Source organism: Paramisgurnus dabryanus, chromosome 22 (genome assembly GCF_030506205.2).
Source record: "Paramisgurnus dabryanus chromosome 22, PD_genome_1.1, whole genome shotgun sequence".
Classification (NCBI taxonomy): domain Eukaryota; kingdom Metazoa; phylum Chordata; class Actinopteri; order Cypriniformes; family Cobitidae; genus Paramisgurnus; species Paramisgurnus dabryanus.
This window is the reverse complement of record NC_133358.1, coordinates 14,442,093-14,469,284: the sequence shown is the minus strand read 5'-3', so window position 1 is coordinate 14,469,284 and position 27,192 is coordinate 14,442,093. Positions and strand designations below refer to the sequence as shown.

Sequence of the window (27,192 nt, the reverse complement as noted above, 5' to 3'; positions counted from 1 at the left end):
AGATTGCACATACAACTTTATATGTAAGCTATTTACTGTATAGGTTATATGATCATATCAAAACATGCATGTTTGAACATCTGCCCTACTAGCCCAACATGGCAACCAACATTGGTTCAAGCAATGCTGTATAGGTGCAATAATCTGTTTGTCTGACCAATAGCAAAGCAGGGCTTGATCATCATTATTGTGTGATGTGTGTGTTTAATCTTACTCGAGTTGTCCAAGCGGTCAACACTCTTCCACCCTGGAAGTGATGATGCTCTGGACTCTCTTCTGAGTGAAGTGTAGTTCTGGATGTCCTTATCTACCTCTGAACTCTCAGGGCCCACCGGGGCCATACCCACCTCAGGGCCCTTCTCTGGAGAATCGTCACTTGTTATAGAGAATGCTGATCTTGACCTCTAGACACACACACACACATATTCCACATGCAGAAAACAATAATCATTAATGACTAAAAATGATTCAAAATATGACAAGAATACATCTGTCAGTGTCTAGTCATGCCAACCTCTATATTTTATTTGATAATTATTAAGTGAGTGGGGGGCTTCAAATATTGTTTTGGGCAATGAGGGGCCTTAAAGTGAAAAGGTTGAGAACCATTGTACTAATATTCAGTGGCGGCTCTAGAGGGGCTAATTTGAGGGGCGCAAATTCAAAATAAGTGTTCGGGGTGTCATGTGTGTCGCTAGTGTTTTCAAAATATGTGTTTGTTGCATCATGTGCTTCACATGTTTTGTTAAAATAAGTGCCTGCTGCACAGGCTTCAAAACCATTTATGATAAAAGAGACGCTCACGTTCACATATACGCAAATAAACGCAAGACACTCCCTTAACAGTAAACTCTGATTACGCATGAGATTATGCGAGTATCTGGCAAACGCGAGAGTCTTTTTTATCATAAACCCTTAAGATGCATCTGTAGCAGGCACTTATTTTGACAAGACACGTGATGCACACAGGATCTCTCGACGCACAAAACACATATTTTGAAATTACAAACCGCACACAAGATGGACTACATACATGTTGTGACAAACTTTGCATCAAGCGCCCCCGAAAAAAGTAACCAACCGCCACTGCTAATATTAATACTTAGTTGTATGTAATCGCAGGTAATCACATAAATAGCTGTTGTATAATTATCTTTTAAAAAAACTGACGCGATTCACAAGAGAGTTTTCGGTTAAAGGAATATTCAATTTTCTTAAAAGAAAAATCCAGATAATTTACTCACCACCATGTCATCCAAAATGTTGATCTCTTTCTTTGTTCAGTCGAGAAGAAATTATGTTTTTTGAGGAAAACATTTTAATGGACTTTAATAGAGCCCAACAATTAACACTTAACTCAACACGTAACAGTTTTTTTCAACGTTGTTTCAAAAGACTATAAACAAACCCAAACGAGGCATAAGGGTCTTATCTAGCGAAACGATTTTCATTTTTGACAATAAAAATAACAAATATACACTTTTAAAGCACAACTTCTCGTCTAAATCTGGTCCAGCGCGACCTAGCGTAAATGCGTAGTGACATAGGGAGGTCGCGTGTTACATATATTTATTACACGGCTCTCTGGAATGCTTGATTCTGATTGGTCAGTTGAGACATTTGCAGGTTCGTTCTTTTCGAATAATAACCGCTCCAAAATAATAACGCATAGCCGGTTCTACTTTTACGAGTAAGATCGCTCCGCGCCAATAAAGATTTCTGTTTGTTTGGCGCCATCTTGTGACAAACACTGGACAACCACGACAAGACACAGAGAGCTTACTGAGACTGAACTTGACAAAATAGAGCATGACAGCTACGAAGCCAACACACAAAAAAATACAGAATGGGCATTAAAACTTCTCAAAGACTGGCTAAAAGAGAAAAAAATGGAGACAGACAAGTATGAAGCAGAGGATCTTAATAAGGTATTACGATCATTTTATGCATCTGTGCAAAGTTTCGCGGAAGGATAAAAATGTTAATTTAAAACAAATATGCCAATAAAATGTTTCAAATTCATATTCATGTCCAGTTTTTTTTCTTATGTGACAAGTAGCCGTGTAATAAGCGGGATAATGTAGAGGCAGCCGGTAGTTATCGGGAAATAAGCCCCTTCAGTGTGATACAAGACCCTCCGCTTCGCGTCGGGTCCTGATCACACTGTCAGGGCTTATTTCCCGATAACTACCGGCTGCCTCTACATTATCCCTTACAAAACGCACATTTGCGGACCATTGTAAACAATAAACTGACACAAAGACATTAATTAGTATCAGTTGACATACAACAACGTAGGAACAGTCCTCTTTCTCAACACTTGTAAACACTGGGGCGGAGTTTCGCGTTCGTCCTCTGTGACCTCTTGACGTCATGACGTATTGTGTGGGGTCACGTTGGCGCATCACGACCGGATTTAAACGAGAAGTTGTGCTTTAAAAGTGTTGTTATTTTTATTGTCAAAAATGACAATCGTTTTGCTAGATAAGACCCTTATGCCTCGATTGGGATCGTTTAGAGTCTTTTGAAACAACGTTGAAAAAACTGTTAAGTGTTGAGTTAAGTGTTAATTGTTGGGCTCTATTAAATTCCATTAAAATGAGAAAAATCCTGCAATGTTTTCCTCAAAAAACATAATTTCTTCTCGACTGAACAAAGAAAGACATCAACATTTTGGATGACATGGTGGTGAGTAAATTATCTGGATTTTTCTTTTAAGAAAATGGAATATTCCTTTAATGCGTTGAACATTTCTGGAGGATGTTTTTTTATTCCAGCTAATGTGAGATCCCAATTTTCATTGGAATGATGTGGACCTTACATGACGGTGTTGGATTTGTGCTCTTTCCTGTTTGTCTTTTCACGTTGGATTTTCTCTTGATGGTAAGAATGATATATATTCTGCTGAAATTCATTGCCGTGTAGTGAGCGTTGGTTGCCATAGGTACGTTGAACAATGACTCTTGTGAATCGCGTGAGTCCAAGATGGTGTTATTACAGGAAGCTAGTTTATAAAGTTTAAAATATGGATATTTTCGCAATGGTTTAACCGCAGAAGATCTTTATTAACCCAATGGAGCTGTGTGGATTACTTCTGTGCAGGATGAATGCACTTTTTTGGGATTAAAAGTATGAAGATGTTCCCTGATCCATGTTTTTATAAAACTATGAAGAGCAAGGACATTTACTAAAATAACTCCAAATGTGTTTGTCTGAAAGATGCTGAACATGTATCTAAGATCGCTTGAAGATGAGTAATGCATGGGGTAATTTTGATATTTGGTATCACTTTATAAGACAAATATTAATAAGATCACTACAAAACAATGTCACATGTTATTGTTTAATTGACAAATACAGTTTATATAATAAACATTACAGAATCCATTTAAGCATTACATTGTTTTGTTTATTTTGCTATTACTAACATTTTAGTCAAATATCTGTGCGTGAACAGTTTACTATTTTTTGCATAGTTACCTAACAAGAATAGATAAGAGAAATTCAAGGGTAAAAATGCCCATCAGCAATAATTATTATTATTATTTTTTTAATTTCTTACTATGTTCAGATACACAAAGTGAAATTTCTAGTGGTGTTTGGCATCTGTTAAAATAAGAATGGAATACACAGTCTGAAAAGATTGGTAAGAAGGAATACGAGCAGGTTGCATTAAATAAGTTCCACCACTAGGGAGCGCAAAAGGCTCATATTCTTATTACAGATTGATTCACTGTGAATGCAAGTTAAAAAGTTGAAACTACAGCAATACAACACACACACGCACTCTTTCACAAAAATATTATTTTGCTTTAGAAGACATATATTGACCAAATAGAGTCATTTAATTACTTTAATAATGCTTTATGGAGCTTCCCATAAAAGAAAAACACATAACTGCATTTTAATATAATATTATTTATGTTCAACTGAAGAAATTAAGTTATTTACATTTGGGAGGGTATGAAGTAAATTATGAGAGAATTTTTATATTTTGCCGATGAACTATTACCTCAAAGTATTAATTTAAAGTTCATAAACATATATACAATATTTTCATTTACCAGGTCAGATGCTGTGAAATGAGTGCTTAAACATGTCAAATACATGAAATGCTTTTGTCTATAGGTTTTAGGTATTTGTCTGCATATGTGTGTGTGTGTGTGTGTGTGTGTGTGTACACTCTTACCCACAGGGAATAGGAGCTTGTGGTGTTTGCCTGTGCTACAGCGCCGTGCTGGGAGGTACTGTGTGAATGCTGAGTTGCGTGTGCGTCTTGTGTCGAGGCGGGGGACGGCAACTCATTACTGTGAATCTGAGGCCATATAAACTCATACTCGGCCTGAATCTCAGACCTCTTACCCCTTTGAATGATCTACAGAGAGAGATTGAGAAAAAACATTCAAATGAAGAATTAACAGATGATGTTGTTAGCTATAAAATATAACATTCTGCATCACAGTTAAATATGTTGTATTATAAACACAAAATTAGCCCAGATGAATTTCATAAGTGTACATTATGCTTTTTAGTATTTGCACTACAAGGCAACTCGTTTGTGGGGACACTCTTTAAACTTTTCAGTTGTAAAAGTCCTGAGAAAAACAATCCAGTTTTGGTAATCATTCATGGACCACTGCGGGCCACAGTTTAAGAACTACTGGTTTAATGTGATGAATTTAGCTAGATGTGGTCTCCCGTCTTAATATTCTCTACACTGTATACCCAAAAGTAGGTAGCAAGGCACACTATTTTAGTGCATGCAAAATATATTTCTCTCATTTACAGAACAACTCTTACTTTTTGTACAATTGTTGTGGCGAGTTCCTCTACGAGCTCTTCTCTATGGTCACGTAAATATCGAGCCTCATTCTGTTTCTCCTGCCATGTTAGAAAGAGAGATAATTATTAATGGGCAAGAAACGTACATTCAAATGTTATATTTTTGCATTTGCCAGACACTTCAATACAATAACAGTGCATTCAAGCTACTTTTATTTTATTAGTGCAGATAAAAATGTGTTTTCCCAGGGGTTTGAACCTATGACCTTTATGCTGCTATTGAGCTACAAAAACACTAATATGGCCAAAACTTAATAATCAATAGCCAGCAATAAAAAGTGTGTGAATCAACAATATCTAAGTGATATTTTGTTGGCAATACTGGAGGAAAACAGATGGATGTATCATGCAGTAATATTTGGTTGAGGAATGAATAGGTGTTTAAATGTAGAGGAGTTTCTAACCAGACTGTCTCTGTAGCTCTCGGCTTTTGCGATGGCTTCCTCTATAGCCTCTTCTGCTACACGCAGGGCGACGGTGAGCGTCTCTGCCATGCTGTGCCCTATAAATTATACACATACACACGCAATTACAATTCATTGCCTTTATAAAGCTATATGCAGTCTTTATGTGTTTACATTACTTGATTTCATCCACAGTTTTACATATTGTACAGAAGCAGTTTTATAACTTTGAAACTCATTTAATAAAATAGCATTTACATAAACATCTGAAAGGTACACTAGCAAACCGGTTGTTTCATTTTATAGGTCAGAATAAAAATACAAAAAAATTAAATTCTTAAAAAGATAAAGGAGTCATTTCCAAAAATGAATAATACTCACTCTCATGTTGTTACAAACCTGTATACATTTATTTGTTCTGATGAACACAAAGGAAGATATTTTGAGAAATGTTTGTAACCAAACCAATCAAAAGCACCTATTAGACTTCTATAGTAGGAAAAAAAGAATACTACGGTGCTTCTGATCTATTTGGATACAAACATTCATCAGAACAAATAAATTTATACAAGTTTGTAACAACATGAGAGTAAGTAAATTATGACAGTATTTTTGGATATATATATATTTAAGAAAATGGTTCCTTTATATGTATATATAAAGCATATATAATGCATCGTATCTTATCTTTTCATATGGATTAAGTGTAGGTAATTGAACCTCAATGTGTCCTTAAGAGCCCGGATACAGCATGTTTACAGTTTTGAAATGTTACACATGTACATTGAGCAGAGTATATTGATTTTTTTGTTACCTTAACTCCTTACCTTCATGTTTATAAAGAGTGGAGTCACTGCCATCACAAACACTGCCATTATCATTACTGCCTTCATGAGCGCTCACCTCTGACCAAACAAGAGAGAGAAAGAGAATAATATATCTCTGTAATTGAAACATTTAGGGTTCAAAAAAACGAAGAATTAATAAAGAATGTAGATAATCAATATAGAATGATATCAGAGAATCACACTGTGGATCTGTGTGGGGATAAGATCCCTTTAAAATCCACTAAGTATACACTAAGTTTCTACACTTACAAATTGAAAACTGCATTAACCCATAATCCTAAAAAAGACTTAAGAAAGACAGGCAGATGATATTTGATGCATGTGGACTCATTTACCTGAACACATGTATGCCTGCAGTTCATGTCATAATATTCCCACACACCAGTAAGACTTTAAGGGCCCTATCATACACCCGGCGCAATGCAGCGCAATGTGTGGCGCAAGTGTCTTTTGCTAGTTTCAACTCGGCGCAATTATCATTTTCACGTTTAGCGCCACGTTGTTTAAATAGCAAATGCATTTGTGCCCCCTTTTGCGCCCATGGGCGTTCTGGTCTGAAAAAGAGGTGTGTTCAGGCGCATTGTTGGCGCGTTGCTATTTTAAGGCAAATAAAAAAGACTACGCCATTGACCAACTAAAACCTGGTTTACAGTCTAAAGTCAATGGCGCAATAAAGCAATAAACCCCAAGAAGCAGTGGGTTACCGACGCGAAGCGGAGTGCCAAAAACCCCCTTAGCTGTTATAAAATGCACTGTAACCCCACTGCTTCGAGCGGTTTATTGCGTTTATAAAACGGTTACTTCATATGCATAACGTTAGTGGGATTTTATAAAATAAAACACAAAAAAGTTGTAATTATATTAGTACAAATATAACTCTTCCGCCAAACAAAGTAGTTCCTCAGAATCAAGTGTGACTGAAACAGAGCGCAGTTCCCAACCAACACAGATGCAGCAAAGACACAATGAAAATATGATTTAAGACTGTGGTGTTTATTTTATAAATCACCATTTATCTAATTTATACATTAACATTTACATTGTGCAACTGTTGAAGTGATGATCAAATATGCTTGGAAGCATGCTTAACTCTTTCCCAGTCAGTGTTTTTTTTTTTTAAGTTGCCACCCAGTTTTAGTTTAATGCCTTGCAGAAAAATGATCTTCTTTAAATAAACATAAAATATCAAATGAAAGAACAGACCATCCGCTTTCAAACAAACATCCTACCTTCATTTGTTCTCTTATCACCTCTCAAATTTTTTTGCTAAAAGTGGAGATAATTCAATTTTTGTGAAGAATTTATGTAAGAGATCAGATTCAGAGCCATCAAAACTTACACACTGTGTTTTCAGTGTTGAGTGAATGCGTCAGTGTTTAAGTTGGGTAAGATCGCCACCCAGTGGATAATAGCGGACGTATGAACTTGAGTTATAAACTCCTCAGACAACGTTTTCTCTTTATCGACGAGATGACTCAACAATATTTATTGACATTTATCTGGATATTGCCATTAATTGTGCAATTGTAGACAAATTAAAAATATGATTAAAGACTGTGGTGTTAATTTTCATAAATCAGTACGCAGCAACAGTGGCGCAGTGATACTTCTGTAATGTGCTCTGAACCGTGGGGTTACCGGTGTATTTTATCATGGCTTAGAACACGTTTCAACTAATCAGAATGAAGAACCAGAAATGCCCATTTTATAATATTGTTTTTGTTATTTAATGAGTGCGTTAGTAATATGTGGCATAAACGGGACGACAACGTGCGTGGAGGCCCAGTAGAACACAAACATGTTTAAAAATGAAAAATTAAAGGATTAAAATGTAAAAGATTATTACTGAGTCTCTTGGACATAAATGAGGACAGATTACAAGACATTAAAAGGTGTAAAGGATTGCTTCACTCACCTGTAAGTAAATAAATGTTTTGCATCTATTTTTAAATGTTTTTTTTTTAAATGCTACCCCATGGATTTATTGTATATGATGACCTTGTACTTGTGGATATGGTGAGATGAGAACATTTTTTAAGTAATGCTTTTTAAAAAAAAAACTCACGCCGCTGTCCGAGTGCTGAAACGTCTCTCTGCATGTTTGTACATTTTTTATCTCTTGTTTATTACAAGTAAAGTATTTTTAGAGTAGAGACCTTTTCTTGCATATTTATTATTTAGAATTAAACGAAAACCAATACTTTGTAACTATCATTCAGAACACTATAGGAAACTACACTGTTGGGCCAGTGTAAGAGTCATGGACTTTCAAATATAATTAATATTTGATCAGACACTAATATCACCAATGCTGAATGCTACTAAACGTCATCAGTGACTAGATTGAAAACATCATGAATCATGGTGATTATAAATCCAGAGACACACACACATCCAAACTAAACAAATCTTGGTGCAGGATCAAAGCTAGCAAACAAATGCAAATGTATTACAAAATTGCACACACTGTAAAAAACACACTTGGTTGCAAGTCTATTCAAACTATTATTAGAAGTTTTGACCTGTGATAAGTTGACATAACTTATAAAAACAAGTTGAAATTCTTTAACTTAATTTGTTAGGTGAAACTATCATAAAGGTTTATGTTGATTTGACAAAAAATGCTGCATTTGTTTTACAGTGCCCACCTAAGAAGCAAAAATATTGTATTCATAAAAAATGAAGTTTTGTAATTTTTTTCAGAGAGAATGGCCCAATAAGTCTGTGAAAAGCTGTACCCATTATAAGGTGCACAAAAATACTGATATGCACTTGCATCCTGACCATGAACCCAAACAGCTGGGGATCAAAGCTGAAATGTTAACAAAGGGCAGAGAGAGAGAGAGAGAGAGAGAGAGAGAGAGAGAGAGAGAGAGAGAGAGAGAGAGAGAGAGAGAGAGAGAGAGACCATAGGAAATGTTGTTGCATCCCCTTGACCTTTCCACTTTCTCAGCTGACCTCGAGAGAGCGCTAGCTCGATATTACCATGACAACAGCATAGAGATAGAGACCACCACAGTCTCTTATCTCTACCGGCCCATACGCAGCCAATGAAACGCAGGCACAGACGAACCACAGGTATCTACATATGAAACATATCACGACCAGACAGAACGTGGCCCATTAGAGAGAATATTACAACTTTAAATAAATTATCTTATATACAGAACGATCATCAGTGAAAACTGACATGTAAGCAGTTCAGTCTAACCACATATGAAACCTTTTGTTACATTTTAAGTATTCTTAAGTTTGTGTACATCTTTTGTGTTTACTTACAATGTTTTGGGATGCATGTTCTTGCACAGGTGGTCTTTTCAAATATGGCTTGATGCAGGGGGCAAAAGTTTGGTTTGAGGATTAGGGAAGTGTCAATTGTGCATACTGTAAGTTTTTATTAATTGGTGTATAAACATTGGAGGTGCTATACAGTAATTAGTAGTTTTCATTATTGGGGGGATTCGCCTCCTGGAACTACACCCCTGCTTCGGCAGATGTCTAGCTATGGGCTTTATATCATGAACACTTTCACCCATTCAGCATCACAGCCTGAGAAATTGTATTAACTCACAATCTTCATTGCATTTAAAGTCAGTCTGGCTCATAGCTTAAGGACTGTAACTCACACAGCACACTTAAATAGTTTCAATATAGAAATGTCGAGAATTCAAATGAGGTAATTTGGAGATTGACAATTCATATATTTCCGCACACACACACATATGCACGCACGCACGCACGCACACACGCACACCACAGACAGACTGAAATAGTCCAACATACACAGATACAAGGACTGAGCACCAAGTATTGCTCTTTATATAAAGATATATAGAATGATTTTTCTGCCACAACAATATTCACAAAATAACATTGTGTTTGCAATATTTTATGCAAAATGAAATTTTGGGTTGTAAATGACAATGTGATGTATGCTTTAATCCAATCTCTCAAAAACATCACTACAATGTTTTCCTGCTACCAGCGTTGCCCTTGATCGCTGTGATCTGTCTCTGTGTCTCTCTTTCTCTCTCTCTCTCTCTCTTTCTGAGCGCAGTAAAAGTGTTGTGTTATGGAGTCACAGTCTATTTAACAGCTGAAGCCCTGACCCACTGTGTGCTCAGTTCAATGTCTCCTTATTTAATCTGATCTCTGTCGCTTTACAAGGACGTAGAGAAACAGACAAGCAGGTCTGGACACAAACACACACACACTTACAGGTTAATTCATTGACCTACTGTATACAAGCAGCAACTGTATATAAATAAAAAATACGTCGCCTTAACAGATTTACTTGTATAAGGATGATGTCAGGGCTGTATGAAGCAAAGCGCACGCCTGCACAAACACACCCACAAACAGACATAAACATAAAGGCCAAGCTGCAAATAAGATTATAAAGCTGAAAGCTTTTTTCAAGCAAACAGCAAAAATGTGCATGTATATGATGAGATTAGATTTCAAGAGGCTTTTTTGTTATTTTACATCTAATGCATATATTTTATAAATGCAACATAATAAACAGTGGGCAGTGTATGCAAGAGCTATGCACATTCACTTACTCCTTCCTCATGCTATATAGTGAACACTAAACAGTAACATTTACACTAGCGGAGACCTAAAAAGTGAACAAGTGCCAAATGCATGAATGCATTAAAGGGATAGTTCGGCCAAAAATTATATTAAACCCATGATTTACTCACCCCCAAGCTGTCCGAGTTGCATATGTCCATCGTTTTTCAGACAAACACATTTTCGGATATTTTATAAAATGTTTTAGATCTTTCAGTTGATTAAATGTAATGTTACGGGGTCCACGACCTTCAAGTCCAAAAAAAGTTCGTCCATCCTTCACAAATTAAATCCAAACGGCTCCAGGATGATAAACAAAAGTCTTCTGAGGGTAATCCGCGCGGTGTTGTTGTAGAAACATCAATATTTAAAACTTTATTATCGAAAATAAATACCTTCCGGTAGCTCCACCATCTTAGACTCCTCTGTATTCAGGAGAGAGTATTAGCGTAGTGTACGCACTTTTCTTAGTGACGTATGACAAATTCAGAGGGCGGGGGCACAGAGCAGCAGCAGAGTAACCTCCGTAGGCTGCGTAAGCTCTCATCCTGAATGCGGACACGATTAAGATGGCGGCGCTACCGGAAGGTATTTATTTTCGTTAATAAAGTTTTAAATATGGATATTTCTACAACAACACCGCGCGGATTACCCTCAGAAGACCTTTGTTTATCATCCTGGAGCCGTTTGGATTTATTTTGTGAAGGATGGACGCACTTTTTTTGGACTTGAAGGTCGTGGACTATGGGTGGACCCCGTAACATTACATTTAATCAACTGAAAGATCTAAAACATTTTCTAAAATATCCGAAAATGTGTTTGTCTGAAAAACGATGGACATATGCAACTCGGACAGCTTGGGGGTTAGTAAATCATGGATTTTATTTCATTTTTGGCCGAACTATCCCTTTAATGCCATTGTTGCTTACAGTATGTATCTATACACCAACAGTAGTCAGAAGAAGCGATTTCAGTGTGGACAGACAGTTTTAAGGATTGGTGTGAATAAAGCCCATTTCACAGATCGCTCAACGGTGGATGTGTAGTCATTTGTGTTACATATGGTGGGCTGGTACGGTAGCTGAGTGATTCATGCGGTATAATCCCTTTTCTTTTTCATTTCAGACTAAAGCCTAGGATCAAGTAATCCTGTTTTCTCTGAGAGAGAGAGATAGAGAGAGATGTAAGGTGTGTGTGGGTGCTGCCTAATGGTAAGACGATTATCAGATTTTATACTACGTTAAGCATATTTAGTTTCAACGCCAAGCTTCAATGCTATCATCATATGCACAGCTAACAATACTATTGCATAAGCCGAATAAAACTGCTAAAATTACTAATATTAACATTGCAGCGTGTCTACTATCATTAGTATCAATATAACCCTGTAGCTACTGTCCTACGTGGTTAGTGGTTGTCACATTTCAGGCTTAGAACTGATGCTTATTATACATTACTTGGAAAATAATCTGCAAGTTGCACATGCTTTTTCACTTTGGTGTTTTATTAAAGGCGATGTGCAAGGTTTTTGAAAAACACTTTGAAAAAGGCAGTCAAGCAGAGTACCAAAAGTCACTTGTAGCCAATCAGCAGTAAGGGGCGTGTCTACTATTGCATGGGTTGCGTATGTGTGTGGCGGGTCTATCAAAAGAAGGTCCAGATTCTATTTGGGTAGGGGTGTGTTTGTTTAGATGATTTCAAATGTCAACATTGGCTTTCAGAGATCATGCACCCCGCCTTTAAGCTGGTTATCATTTTCGGTTAAACATTTCTTTTACAGGTGAAAAGTAGACGTTGAGGTATAAACAAAATAAACACGAAAGACTCTGCTGCAGGGATACTACAGTATAACTTACAGTATCATAAAGATATACACATTGCATTTTGTCATATTCATTTGTATTCGCTGTACCTGTTAACTCAGATAATGCTCCTCTTTCAATAATGTGTTTCCTGTAGAGAGTCTTGAGGACTTTGGCGCTGCCAAATCTCTTAAACCGACTCTTAACATTATTGTAGTACCATTCCAAAGACTGCGTCCTCAGGAGCCTACACACACAAACACAGACACAAAGAAAGTGGGTGGATGGTAAATTAAACACATACTACAATTATAGATATAAATATACACAGTGACACAGTAATTGGAAATGAAAGTTGCCGAGCCGTACAATAGCTATGGGTTTATTCTAATTATAACAACAATATAACACTTCATATCATTATTCATAGTGATGATCTCCATGTCAAATGATTGACCTTAAAAAACTATTTTCACAACAATGAGATCCTATACAAGCAAAATGCATTTTAAGGGTGTATGTTTGTGTGCATGTGAGATTGTGTGCATATGTTGTAGGTTGAATGAAGCAATAACCAAATCCTCAAATAGTGAGTGTGATGTGTACTCACTGCTATGAAGGAGACATATCATTAAAATGTGACTTTTTCCATGTTTAAGTGCTATAATTGGGTCCCCAGTGCTTCTATCAACCTAGAAAATTTGGAAAATAAACAACCCAGTAACTTAGTTTGGTTTGGTAAACCATTCTCTGCAAGCATGTGAAAAAATAGGTCATTGAAATTTGGCTCCCCTTGTGATGTCAGAAGGGGATAATATTGACCCTTAATCTTCACTATCAAACAATATATCAGATATCAGCTCATTTGCATTTCAAAGGACACAACCAAAACGGCACATTTTTGCTCACATCTACAAAGTTTCAATGTTAACATGTTATAATAAATTATCTGTGGGGTATTTTGAGCTAAAACTTTACATGCATACTCTGGGGACACCAAAGATTTATTTGACATCTTAAAAAATTCTTGTAAAATGTCCCCTTTAATACAAATGAAGCAACTGCCTAATGTCACCATCAGACTACTGCTTTGAAATTGTGCTGTCATTGCCAACACAGATCGTGTGACCGCTAAGCGTAAAAATGCTTTATAATAATTGTTTATTCATTGCTCAGAGACAATTATTTTGTTGCCATTGCTTCATTACAAGCATAGTCATGAATCTCTTATAATGAACATGCCAATGCTCTTTTCTAACATAATAATAATAAATATACTAATCTATTACAATTTAAACTTGCAAGTTGCTTTATCACTAGTTGCTTTTGACAGCTCGAGTTGAAGTGTTTTTACGACAATAATGGAGTAGTTGTTTAGTAGATGTTTAGTAGTAATAGTTGTTTTGAGCCAAAAATAAAGCCACCTCTAAAATACACTACATTAATTCAGAAACATAAAAAACATGTCAATCGAACACGATTTGTGTGAAAATTTTTTAAATATGCAGAGCGTCATTTACACCCAATTCAATTTTATTTATAATTCACAATTTATAATTCACAATTGTTTAATTGTTTTAAAGTAGCTTTAGAATACATTAATATACAGGAGAAAACACGGAAAATCCGTAAACATAAGCAGCAGAATACAGAGGCTAAGATTAACCGTAATAATGTGATGTATATGAGAGGGTGCTAAGTTAAGCTAATGCCAGCAGATGCCCCAGAAGTTGAAAAAAAAACCTAGAAGAAAAACCATGGGGAAAAGTCCTAGGAGGGAAAAAACCCTTGGGGGAGAGACAGACTGATTCTATAGAGGATATATTATGTAAGGGATAATGTAGAGGCAGCCGGTAGTTATTGGGAAATAAGCCCAGACAGTGTGATCAGGACCCGACGCGAAGCAGAGGGTCTTGTATCACACTGAAGGGGCTTATTTCCCAATAACTACCGGCTGCCTCTACATTATCCCGCTTATTACACGGCTACTTGCCACATAAGAAAAAAAACTGGACATGAATATGAATTTGAAACATTTTATTGGCATATTTGTTTTAAATTAACATTTTTATCCTTCCGCGAAACTTTGCACAGATGCATAAAATGATCGTAATACCTTATTAAGATCCTCTGCTTCATACTTGTCTGTCTCCATTTTTTTCTCTTTTAGCCAGTCTTTGAGAAGTTTTAATGCCCATTCTGTATTTTTTTGTGTGTTGGCTTCGTAGCTGTCATGCTCTATTTTGTCAAGTTCAGTCTCAGTAAGCTGTCTGTGTCTTGTCGTGGTTGTCGAGTGTTTGTCACAAGATGGTGCCAAACAGACAGTAGCCTAATCTTTATTGATCTTTATTGGCGCGGAGCGATTTTACTCGTGCAAGTAGTCCGGCTATGCGTTATTATTTTGGAGCGGTTATTATTTGAAAAGAACGAACCTGCAAATGTCTCAACTGACCAATCAGAATCAAGCATTCCAGAGAGCCGTGTAATAAATAATTATATATTATATAATAGGTATGATTTTATAAAATTTTATAAGAATTAAAACATAATATACAGTATATGATAATAATATATGTATACCCACTCATAAGCAACCAATATGGGCTTGTATTTTGAAAGTACAACAAAGTCTCGACTCAGACTCTGACTGCAGGCTGACTGTGTGCAGAGAAACTGATGGTTTTCCCAAAACTAATATATATTCGAGAAGACACCTCATTCAACCCCTCCTCTTCGTCTAAATAAGTTTGGAACAAAATCAGTGCAGGGAATTAAAACGCTCATCTGTGAGTTTGCCAAGCTACCCTGCACTTCCCTCTGCAATCGAGACCATTACAGTAATTGACTTTCTGACGCTTTAATGAATAGAACTTGCGTCCATTGGGCAACACGAGCAGAGGAAGAGAGAGATAATGGGGTACGGAGTGCAGCAGGGCACTTTAGCATTGAAACACAGGAGGACCAAAGGAAAGGCTTTCTTTCTGAACATTACAGAGCATTTCTGGGGGAGAAAGAGTTCAAATGTCCATTTAACTTGTTCAGAATAAGTTGACCATATTTTCATTTACTGCACATTATTTTTGTGATTCACTGGTACACATTACTCCAAAGACAAAAAATTGTTGTGCTGAATAAATTTTTATATGAAGTCTTAAATCATACTGGTTTGAAAAACAATCAATTCTTAAAGGATAAAATCAAGGCAGCGCCCTGCAGTTTTTTCAATTTTAAAGGGACACTCCACTTTTTTGGGAAATAGGCTCATTTTCCAGTTCCCTAAAGTTAAATATTTGATTTTTACTGGTTTGGAATTCATTCAGCCGATTTCTGGGTCTGGCGGTACCATTTTAGCATAGCTTAGCATAATTCATTGAATCTGATTAGACCATTTAGCATCCCTTTAAAAATAACCAAAAAGTTAACAGGAGGCGCAATGATATTACGCAGCAGCCGAAAATAGTCCCCTTAGTAACTTTCAATAGCAGGGGACTATTTTCGAGCACTGTGTAATATCCTTGCGCCTCCTGCTGCCATGTTACGGCAGCAAAGTCCTTGATTATTACGCCAGAATGAGAGTTTAGTCCTAGCCATATCTGCCTAGAAAATCACAAACTTTTAATTTTCCGTCGGTCTTAGTACACAATGTAACTACAGAAGAGTCAAGTTTTAAATAGGAAAAATATCGGAACTCTTTGGTTATTTTTTAGCGTGATGCTAATGGTCTAATCAGATTCAATGGATTGCGCTAAGCTATGCTAAAAATGGTACCGCCAGACCTGGAGATCAGCTGAATGGATTCCAAAACTCTAAAAATCAAATGTTTAACTCTAAGGAAAATGGAAAATGAGCATATATATTTTTTTTAAATGTGGAGTGTCCCTTTAATATCCTGTTTACTTAGAAATATGTCTATATTACAGACATAAAATAGGCTGTGGGCAGCATGTTGCTTTGAAAGGCAAGAAAATCTATCAATTGTGATTTATGCACAACCATTATATGTAGACATAATGAGGTTTACCAATAATCATCTACATGACCCACTTTCAGAATAAAGATGCAGACGTTGAGCTCTCTAAAGCACCCTAGCAACTATTACTGAAGTAAATGACATTATAATGTACAACAAGATTTAATGAAGCAGCAGCCTATAGCAGAGCGAGAACAATCCCAGAATGCTTTTCTGTTCATATATTCATTTAAGTAATAAAGGTCTCTTTTATGTGTTTCCTTCTAAAGTCCGGCATCAAAATGAAGTTCGCAAATAACCAGAGGAACAGTGTTAATATTTAAATAGCATTAATGTAGGCACTGTCTGCATTGAGAAAGTGAAAACAGAAAGTTAAATGAACAACATTATTTGCCTTCAGAAGTGCCTAAATCTTGAATACATGGTGGAAATCACTGTTTTAAAAGATATTTTATGAGAAATGCATTACATAATGTTACTAAATTCTTGTACAAAGAGTATCAACAGTGACTCGAGCAGAAGTATGGCAATGTAACATTGTTTTAATGCATAACATCCATAACATATACACGACCCTGTCTGAGAAAAGCAGGTTAAGGTTTTGAGCCTAATTATAAGATTAGGAGCATTAAAATTTGATTTTAGTCATTGATTTCAATCTTTGGCATGATCTTAGTCAGAATTAAAGATATCTACATTATATTATGTTTTTTTAATAATGACTGGGTTTTTACAGGCACAGTCACACATGTACTTACAGAATAATAATTTATTTATATTTTATAATTCTTTATTATATAATGCTCACAAATTTACATTGATTTTTTTACAATAATATTAATAACAAAAATTAAGTATTGGCAGTCTACATGTAGAAGTCTTCCTACATTTCATCCCAAATAAATAGCAGCACTAAACTGCAAACAGGTGGTCAGGGTCAGTGGTCAGGTCAGTAGTGTGCGCACACCCACACTCACCCATTCGCACTGGTTTAAAAGTGAATAAACCTGCCAGAGAATCCAGGACATAATGTCCCAACCCTAAACAGCCATGGGCATATAAAGACACACAAAGACACACTCACACAGAACAAACACCATGCTTATGTGGTACAAACATGAATAACAACTATGTTGTATAAATTGCCTGTGACAATATGTCCAAAAACCTCAGAACAACATTCCAACCTCACTGTAGGTATAACACCAACTCAAAAACATAATGTGCGCATGTGAGTCACCATACCGTAGTATAGTGTATGCATACATCCTCTATTTCCTGGATATGTTCTCCTAAAGTCACAATGGTATTTTTTGGAATTGTGGTATTTTTTTTACAAATGCGCCTCATTATATTTTAATAATTTATGTGACATCATAATCCTAAATAAAAAACGCAAATCCCCCTCGAAACGATCTCTCTTCACTTTAGGTCACAGGGTATGGCAGATGGGCGGGGTCCAATCACTACTTCCGTTACTTCCACATGTCTTTCTTGTCTGACTTTTTGTAGTCTGTTAGTCAGTAGACAAGGGTCTGTGACTGTTAAATTTTCTTAATGGAACTATGCAACATTTACATTTACTGTATACATTTGCCAGACACTTTTATTTTCAAAATACACATTTTAGCAGTATGTGTGCTTCAGGCAAATTGAATGCATGAACTTTGCACTACTAATGCAATGCTTTACCAACTGAACAATGGGAACACATAAACATATACAAAGTCACACTAGGAGTACTAAACAACATGAGGACACACACACACACACACACACACACACACACACACACACACACACACACACACACACACACACACACACACACACACACACACACACACACACACACACACACACATTCTGGTTTCCATGTTTTGTGGGGACATTCCATAGACGTAATGCATTTTATACCATACAAACTGTATATTCTATTCCCCTTACCTACCCCATTCCCTAACCCCAACCATCACAGAAACCATTCTGCTACTTCACATTTTCAAGAAACATCACCCTGTTTGATTTATAAGCTTGTTTCCTCATGGGGACATTAAAATGTCCCCACAAGGTCACAAAAACACTGGTATTCCTATCTTTGTGGGGACAATTGGTCCCCACAACGTGATAATTACCAGGTACACACACACGCACGCACGCACGCACGCACGCACGCACGCACGCACGCACGCACGCACGCACGCACGCACGCACGCACGCACGCACGCACGCACGCACGCACGCACGCACGCACGCACACACACACACACACACACACACACACACACACAGTATTCCTTGCAGCAGTGATTTGGATCCTTACTATGGATTGTTACCCTTTGGCATGAAAATAAATGAATGCCATTTATAAAATAATGTACACATAGTGTATTTTATTTCCTTTATTTGTTTCTTTACACTTGCTGTCATCTTGAACACATTTAAATGTTTTCTTGACTGCTGTGCTCTGCTTGACAAAAAGTCATTAGAAATCACACAGACCTTAAAACTCCATTCATTACACATGTCTGTCAGTATGGCTAATGAGTTCAATAAATGTAGGCACTGCATTCATTCTTCTGTGTCTGTGAATACAGGTGTATTGATGTATTCAGCTTTTTAATGTTTTCAAAGAACTCCATATGACTGTGAGAAGTATATTAACATTAAAATAAACAAATTATATTTACTTATACTGTACATATATTTTTCTCCTGAGAATAATAAACACATTTTCCTTTGGGTTTTAATACGCTCCAAAATATGTTAGGTTGTTTTTAACCCAAGGCTGCGTAAATATTAGACAGAACACACATTGGGATATACTGTAAATAAACCTGTGATGGGAAGTTGTTACCCAACCATGGGTTGAAAGAACTCAACGTATTTAGAGTGTAGGTAACATGATAAAGTGTACTGAAGTGTCTGTAGTTTGAACCCAATTCTTTGACCAAAAGCTCACTAATCTTCCAAACAAACTCACAAACAGTATTATTTACTAATCATTTAATATTTTATTACAGTGTATTATTTACTGACAAAATATTAATATTTATTTATAATAAATATGTGCTTTTTAAATACATTTGCAAAGATTTCAAACAAACTTCTTTCATATTGTCATTATGGAGTATTTAATTCATTTTGGAATGAGGCTGTAACATATAAAAAAAAAATGTGGAAAAAGTGAAGTGTTGTGAATACTTTCCGGATGCACTGTATATCTGAATTTAGAATTCTTCTATAAATAAATACATGTAATCTTAAACGATTATTCATCATATATGGCAATATTAAAATCTTACATACTGTACAAGTAACCTACATTGTAGTTAGGTTTCATTTTGGTCTCTATAGACATGAAACCTTTCTAACAATTCCTAAAACAAGAAGGGCTATAATTAAAATGAATTTACTACACAGTGATGTTTTTGTTATATGTTGGTTTAGTGGTGTCAAAGTAAAACAATGAATGAATATCTGGGTATTGAGTGTAGACTATAGTAGCTCATTCACAAGACTAGCATTACTTAAAATAAATATCAGTGCTTGTAAGGCAGAAACAGAACAGTGTTAAAAGTTATGTAAATGAAATGCTGCACATGTCATTTTTAAATGAGTCTGACCTTGAATTAACTATTACTAAATGAAGGCAGCAATTAATGCAAGTACGACAAAACCAATCACATTTCAGTCTGAAAATATGATTATAGGCTACTTTATACAAACGTATGCACTCACCAACCACTTTATTAGGTACACCTGTTCAGTTTCTTGTTAACACAAATTGCTAAATGCACCAACCAAATGCATTTAGGCATCTACAACTGGAGAAGATATCAGAATGTGAAAGAAAGGGAATTTAAGTGACTTTGAACATATGCCAGACAGGCTGGTAAGTATTTCAAAAACAGTATGCATATGAATATGAAATGCAGACAGCAACAGCAGTATTAACTGTTGCAAATGGTTGATCTGCACAGTGACAGGAGTGCAAATGTGTATAACTGGAGTGACACAGCAATATATCTGACTGGTAAATAGGTGCAAAGTGCTGTTTACTGTAAGCTGGAAATGTGTAAGGCAAGTGCAATTGTGCAATAGTCTGTCTACAATCAGACACATAAATACTTTTTCCTAGTAATGATAATCAATGCAAAATTTTTTTGACTTAATTTATAAAAAAACGCATTTCAGTAATAATATGTGATTTGTACCCTACAATATATAACGTACTATAATGCCTACAGTTGATTCAAAAAGTTTACACACCCCTATTAAAATTGCAGTTTTTGTGATTTAAAAAATGAAACCAAGATGAATCATGTTGGTACCTGTCTCACCTTTATTCCAAAATTTCAACCTATTTATTAAAGTGAATGACAATTAGAATAAATTTGTGGTGAAAAATTGTACAATAACCAAGTTGCATAAATGTGCACACCCCTAAACTAAAACTTTTATCACAGCATTCAATCTTAATGATGAGTTAGCTTTAATCATTTTTACATATCGTGACTTTGTAATATTTTGCCATTTTCCTTGCAAAAGCCTTCTAACTCAAAACAAATTGGTTGGGTTTTTTTCAACATAAGCTTTTTCCCCAAAAAATTAATATTTGGTAGTTTTTACTGAGGGTGATTAACAGATTAAAAATCAAAAGCCGTTTTATTTAGTGGCTTTTTTTGGCCACGAACAACCCAAAAGGGTATTATATTTGCCCACAGTATTTGCAAAATTTCAAAATCTCAAAATATGTATCAATACAAATATTTGTCACCAAAACTCATTCCATTTGCTAAAACACAGAGAAAGTTGTGGACAAATTAAGACTCAAAAAACATTGCCTCAACAACCCATAAGGGTTAACAGGAGGAGGGAAACTTTTTATATGCACTGTACTGTATGTGTACCCATGTATGTATAGATACGTATGTAAAGTCTGGGTCCATTAGGGCAAATGTTCAGTTTTCCTAAATACATATGACTGAATAAATATGACTAGAAACTGCTTTAGACTTCAGTTAAAGACATTACCAGAAGGTTTCATCTCTTAACCTTTTAAGGACGCACAGAGACCAGGTAATAAATATTTCTAAACAACATAAAAGGGTAATGTTAGTGTGAAAGTGCTGTTTGGAGCTCAAGCAGACTATTTAGAGAATTCAGATAAAATTTTAACTAAATTTGTCTAAATGTGATCAAAGAGGAATTACAGACATATTTTAATTAAAATAGGCTAAATAAATAAAAACATTACTTGAGTGCAAAGGAACTAAAGGAAAGAATGTATTTTGGTTTCTTAAAATTGCATAAATTAAAATGAATGTGTAGCTTATGGCGTTCAGGCTACGGGGTCATATGCAAAACAAAAAATTGACCTTACAGTAAATTTCACAGTTCTTATGATCTTTCATTGAAACTCCAGAATATTTTTTCTATACAATGCATTTGATAAATTGGTTGAAGATTAGCATAGAGAAAGTTGATATATTATATGCTCTGTTTCTTAATTAACTCTTTCCCTCCCAAAAGAAGTTGTTTAAGTGCACTGAGACGTCATCTCCATTGACTTTATTTCCAATAGGTCTCCTCGTTAAATTTTCGAACATGGTTTCACTTTTGCTGAACCCGAAGCAGCCGTACTGCATCTACATATTTGCGTATCTATGGCTGGTTACTCTTTCTGTAATAAATGCAAAGGTAAATACACTCCCAAAGACAAAATACATAAGTGTAACAAGATGTTTTTCATCTGTGGAAGTTTGTTTCTTCTTTTTTTAAACACGTTTCTAGCATGATTTGGCATGCTGCTATATGATCAATTAGTACATTAGTTCATTAAGAGCATGTTTGTTTTTTTCATATAAAAAAAAAGATTTAATGAACAATTTCTTCAAGGCTATGTTACAACCCAAGCCCGATGAGATTGGGACTCTGAATGAAGAAACTGTAAGAGCACCCAGAGGTAAAGTGTGAGTAGTGTTACAACATGTGAATGTGCTGTTTAGTGCCAAATATATATAGCCTATACATATTTTGGAGCATATACAACGGTCAGTATGTCCACTCTAGTCCCGCCTTCCAGTAAAGTCAATCATCAACCGTTAAAGAATGACATCCTGACTATAGTCCTAGAACAGGTGTTGGGAAGTTTGGTTGCGGAGGTCCACTGTCCTGCAGAGTTTTGCTTCAATCATAAAAAACTCACTTGTAATCTTACTGAAGACACTGGTTAGCTTGTTCAGTGGCCAGTTGCATAAACATAGCCCTAAGTTAACACTGTGTCTTAAGAAGAATAGTCTGACCAACTAGCAATTAATAACAACCGAGCATAGGTTTTTTTAATAACCCAACATGTGTTCTGTCCAATATTTACCCAGCATTGGGTTAAAAATAACCCAGCAGAATTTAGAGTGTACTTAATTTAAATCAGGGCACATTCACATTATACTTAACCATACTGACCCGTACTCAAGTGCAATTGTCCCCCCTCCTCACTCCCCTACTGGTTTGCACTCACACTACCCTTTATGATCCGTTTCCAGGTATGCTTAATTGTACTCGGATCCAGTACACATAGCGTGAGGACCCCCTCAGTACGTGACACAGTGAGTGGCTCTCAAGCACCGAACTTGCAACCCAGTCTCAAGGCAAGTCGTGTTATAGTAACGAAATTTTTGATTAATTTATTTACATTTGATGACACGAATTTCCGCTGTTTTTCATGTCTCTGGAGATGAATGTCTTTTTCGTCTTTCCCAGCATGAATTTCATTGGCTGTTCGTGTGTGTGGCACGACTTTCTTTATCGTGTCATTTTATATTTTGTTTTCTCGTTGTTTTCAATTTTTTCACCATTGTCACTTGGGGTTTGGGTTAGAATCACTTTCTGCGACTTCCTAATCCAAACCTGTCACGATCTGTTTTAACAAAAGAGAGAACCCAAACGCAGACACAACTAAAATACAAAACTGGAGATTTATTAAACACAAAAACCCACGTGGGGGTAAAACAGATAAATAAACACGGATGATAAACACGAAACAGGAACAAAACACTGGAACCAAATAAACACAGGATCAGGAGTCAGAAACACGGATGACATGAAACTCTGACTGAAGACAATGAACGCGCACACGACAGACAACCAGAGGGCATTATAAAGACACGACATCAATGGGGAACAGGTGAACATAATTAATTACGTAAGACACGAGTACATAAGGGAGTAGGGTGAAAGTGAGAAGACACTGGGAACACGTGACACAACTACATAATATGAAAACACGTGTTCCCACACAGAACACAATGCTGCCATAATCTTGCCCTCTGAAATAAGACCTGAATCTACACCAAGGTCTGGCAAGACCATGACAGCGACAAGACACTGGGAACACGTGGAAGCCACACATATAATATGACTCCACATGTCCCCCACACAGAACATAGTACTGTCATGGTCTTGCCAGATACACTCAGACCTGAGTCTAGTACCAAAGATCTGGCAAGCCCATGACAAAACCCCAACTCCAGGCGAGAATAGTTTTAAAAGCAAATAAAAACCTTTAAAAACCAATGCATAAAATTACATCCTAATGCAAACCCCGAATCTAAACCTACTGTAACCCCAAGCGACAATTATTTAAAAATAGGAAAGAACGATGAGAAAAGAAATATAAAATGACACGATAATGAAAGTCGTGCCATTGATAGAAATTCATGCTGGAAAGGACGAAAAAGACATTAGTCTCCAGAGACATGAAAAACAGCAGAAATTCGTGTCATCAAACACCAATAAATTAATCAAAATTTCCGTTACTATAACACGACTTGCCTTGAGACTGTGTTGGAACTTGCCTACCCCTGTCCTAGAGCTTTAATGCAACAAACAGAATCGGGTCCTTCAGGGTGATCTGACTCAGTATGTTATATCTTTTCTAACTGATGTGACTTACATTTTTGTAAACCAGACAATTAAATCTACAAAAAAATCCCAAAGAATTTCATTAGGGTTCAAAATTTTTGTACAATATCTCTTATAGTATAACATTTTGTTAATTTACATTAAAAACATTTAACAAAGTGTTAAATCATGCAAGAAATATGCTAGCAACATGCTTTAACATATTAGCAATGTGCTAATTTATACAAAAACATGGAAAATAATGCTATGTCAATCTGTCTGTCTGTCTGACCAAGTTATGTCCTCAAACTTTCTGGCCAGACTTTCTCAAGCCAACATTACAGTTTATCTTGATGCACTTTTTATCAGGTAATAAATGTTATCTTTTCTCGTTGTTATTTTCAACAGCCGTGTCATCAGAGCAAAAGGAAATAGCAGCCCTAGGAAGACCTCTCTTTCCTGGTATGCTGTACGACTTGCGCAGAGATACCTTCATTTCAGGTGCTGCACCAGCCTTAAATAAATGTCTTCACTACACTTTTCAAAACATGCTTAATCACTAAAAACCTGCATGTTTACTGTACTTCACTTCTTCATACACACAGTAGCTGTTAACGAAACTTCTCAATTCAGGTGTAACTTTGTGGGATAAGAAATCACTGGAGGAAAACTTGCACACCCATCCACAGGCCAATACATTTACGAAGTTCAGTAGCTCTGACTCTGTCAATAGTAAGTCCAGTCTCCTGGATGTAAGTGCTTCCCTAAAGACCAGTTTCTTGGGAGGGCTGGTGGAGGTGGGAGGATCTGCCAAGTACCTGCGTGACACCAAATCCTCAAATAAACATTCCAGAGTTACAATGTATTACAGCGAAACCACAAGATATGAACAGCTAACTATGAACCATCTGGGCAAGATCACATACCCTGAGGTGTTTGACCAGAAATCAGCAACTCATGTAGTCGTGGCTGTGCTGTACGGAGCTCAGGCATTCATGGTGTTTGATCGGACATTTTCAGAACATGAAGATAAGCAGAAGACTGAGGCAGACCTGAATGCCGCTGTCAACAATATCCCTAAATTATCTGCTGAGGGTAGCACAGGCTTTAAAATGAACCTTTTTGAATGGATAAGGGCTAGGAAGATCACCTGCACATTTTATGGTGACTTCCGCCTTAATCAGAACCCCACCACATACATGGAGGCTCTGGAAGTGTACAAAGAGCTCCCCACTTTGCTGAAAGATCATCCAGAGAATGCAGTTCCAATAAAAGTTTGGCTCTATCCTCTTCATCTTTTGAATGCAACAGCAGCTCGGTTAGAGAAAGAAATTAGTACAAGTGTGGCTTTTTCAATTGAAGATATAATGGAGCAGATGAGAGAGGCAGAGAGGACATACAATGACCTGTCAGAAAACACACTAGTAAATAGTTTCACAGACATTAAAGATAGGCTACACTCATTTGATAAATCGTTTAGGAACTACAAGGAAGTGCTACTGAAAGCGGTCGGCAGGGTCTTGCCTGCTATTCGAGGAGGAGAGATGGAGGAGAAGTCTCTGGAAGACATCCTGAAGATCCACAGAAGCTCGCCATTTGATTTTGACATGCTTAACCAGTGGTTAAATGATGCAAAGTCTGAACTTCAAATCTTGAGTTCTGTTATCAAGTCAATGGAAGGGATTCCAGTTGTAGAATCAGCCAGTCTCAACAGTGTCCTTAGTAATTCTAAATATCTTGGAGTGTTCTGCTATACCTTTACATCTCTGAAGTATGAAGACCCGTATCTTTCAGCATTGAAGGAGTTCCTGAATACTGACAGGTTCAAAGAGCCATATGGGGAACAAAACACAGTTTCTGTGGAATCTGTCAAAAAGTGGTTTAAGGATGAGAATAATATCGAAACAATGAATTTTAACGCCAATATCTTAAACAGTGTGGCAAAGCCGTATGAGGCAAACAATGTCCATTCGATTATTTCTGCAATCTCTGATCCTGACATTCCAGGCTCCTCCATCTTTGTGTATAAAAATGGGAAACTGGAAGGTAAAGAGATGCAAAAAACATTCAGAATGATGTATGATTCTTATAAAGCTAACAATGGGCGGAAATAAACCATACATACATACGAACGGTGTTAGATACACTGCTAAAACTAAGATTTATGCACAGATTTATTAAGTGATTTATACTTTATACTATTAAACTATTATTACAAGCACCCTGGCAACTATTATATTGTCTTTTTTAATATTAATGCACCTCTATTTCCTCAGTAAATGGAGACATTGCAGTCATTTAAAAAACACTGTCTGAATGCTTATCAAGTATTAACTCAGAATAAATTGCTGTATCAAAGATTCCACCTGTTTAAATTCCTCTTATTTTAGTTACAAAGCTTGATGTGGGAAACATCAAGTGCCTAGGTTTCAGTCAGAGTCAGTGCCTAGTTTGACTAGAGATGAGTTGTAACAACATATAAAATGAAGTTGACTAATTTCAACTATATTTTATAACAACTCATCTCTAGTCAAGATAAATAAAAGTAAGTTAAAGTTGCATTAAACTTAAAGTTGATTAAACTTAAAAAAATGAAGGCAGCAAAAAAGTTTAAAGTGCAGGTCACAGCACTGTCTCTACTTACACTTATTATTTTTTACCCAGCATTGGGTAAATATTGGACAGAACACAGTGATCAGTGTTTCCCACACATTGACTTTACTTGGGCGCGCCGCCCAGGTATATTAACAATCGCCCAAGTATATCTGGCATCAAATTTTGTCTTTTCAGTTTTTCTGTGATGATGACACTCTTTAATAATGACATTTTGTGTGCGACCTGATGAGTTC

The 27,192-nt window shown here is 36.3% G+C and overlaps 2 protein-coding genes across 5 annotated transcripts in view; one reads left to right on the top strand and one right to left on the bottom strand.

Annotated features, from left to right (window-relative positions):
- The window catches only part of myripb (myosin VIIA and Rab interacting protein b), a 150,012-nt gene that overhangs the window by 16,202 nt on the left and 106,618 nt on the right, over nucleotides 1-27,192 (bottom strand). For 3 of the 4 annotated variants that reach the window (XM_065294859.2, XM_065294858.1, XM_065294860.1), the window contains exons 4-9: nucleotides 12,579-12,715; nucleotides 6,074-6,151; nucleotides 5,247-5,344; nucleotides 4,801-4,881; nucleotides 4,190-4,375; nucleotides 215-404 (exon numbers count right to left, since the gene is read on the bottom strand). In XM_065294859.2, the coding sequence (XP_065150931.1) occupies nucleotides 215-404; nucleotides 4,190-4,375; nucleotides 4,801-4,881; nucleotides 5,247-5,344; nucleotides 6,074-6,151; nucleotides 12,579-12,715 (770 nt within the window). Of the gene's footprint in view, nucleotides 1-214; nucleotides 405-4,189; nucleotides 4,376-4,800; nucleotides 4,882-5,246; nucleotides 5,345-6,060; nucleotides 6,152-12,578; nucleotides 12,716-27,192 lie in introns of those variants that run through there. The other variant, XM_065294861.2, reaches the window with a different exon arrangement.
- Nucleotides 21,458-26,706, top strand: LOC135785567 (stonustoxin subunit beta-like). The gene is made up of 5 exons (XM_065295018.1): nucleotides 21,458-21,520; nucleotides 22,026-22,141; nucleotides 22,340-22,406; nucleotides 24,752-24,844; nucleotides 24,977-26,706. Exons 2-5 carry the CDS (start codon nucleotides 22,049-22,051, stop codon nucleotides 26,455-26,457), a joined length of 1,734 nt encoding a protein of 577 aa, XP_065151090.1. The 5' UTR covers nucleotides 21,458-21,520; nucleotides 22,026-22,048; the 3' UTR covers nucleotides 26,458-26,706.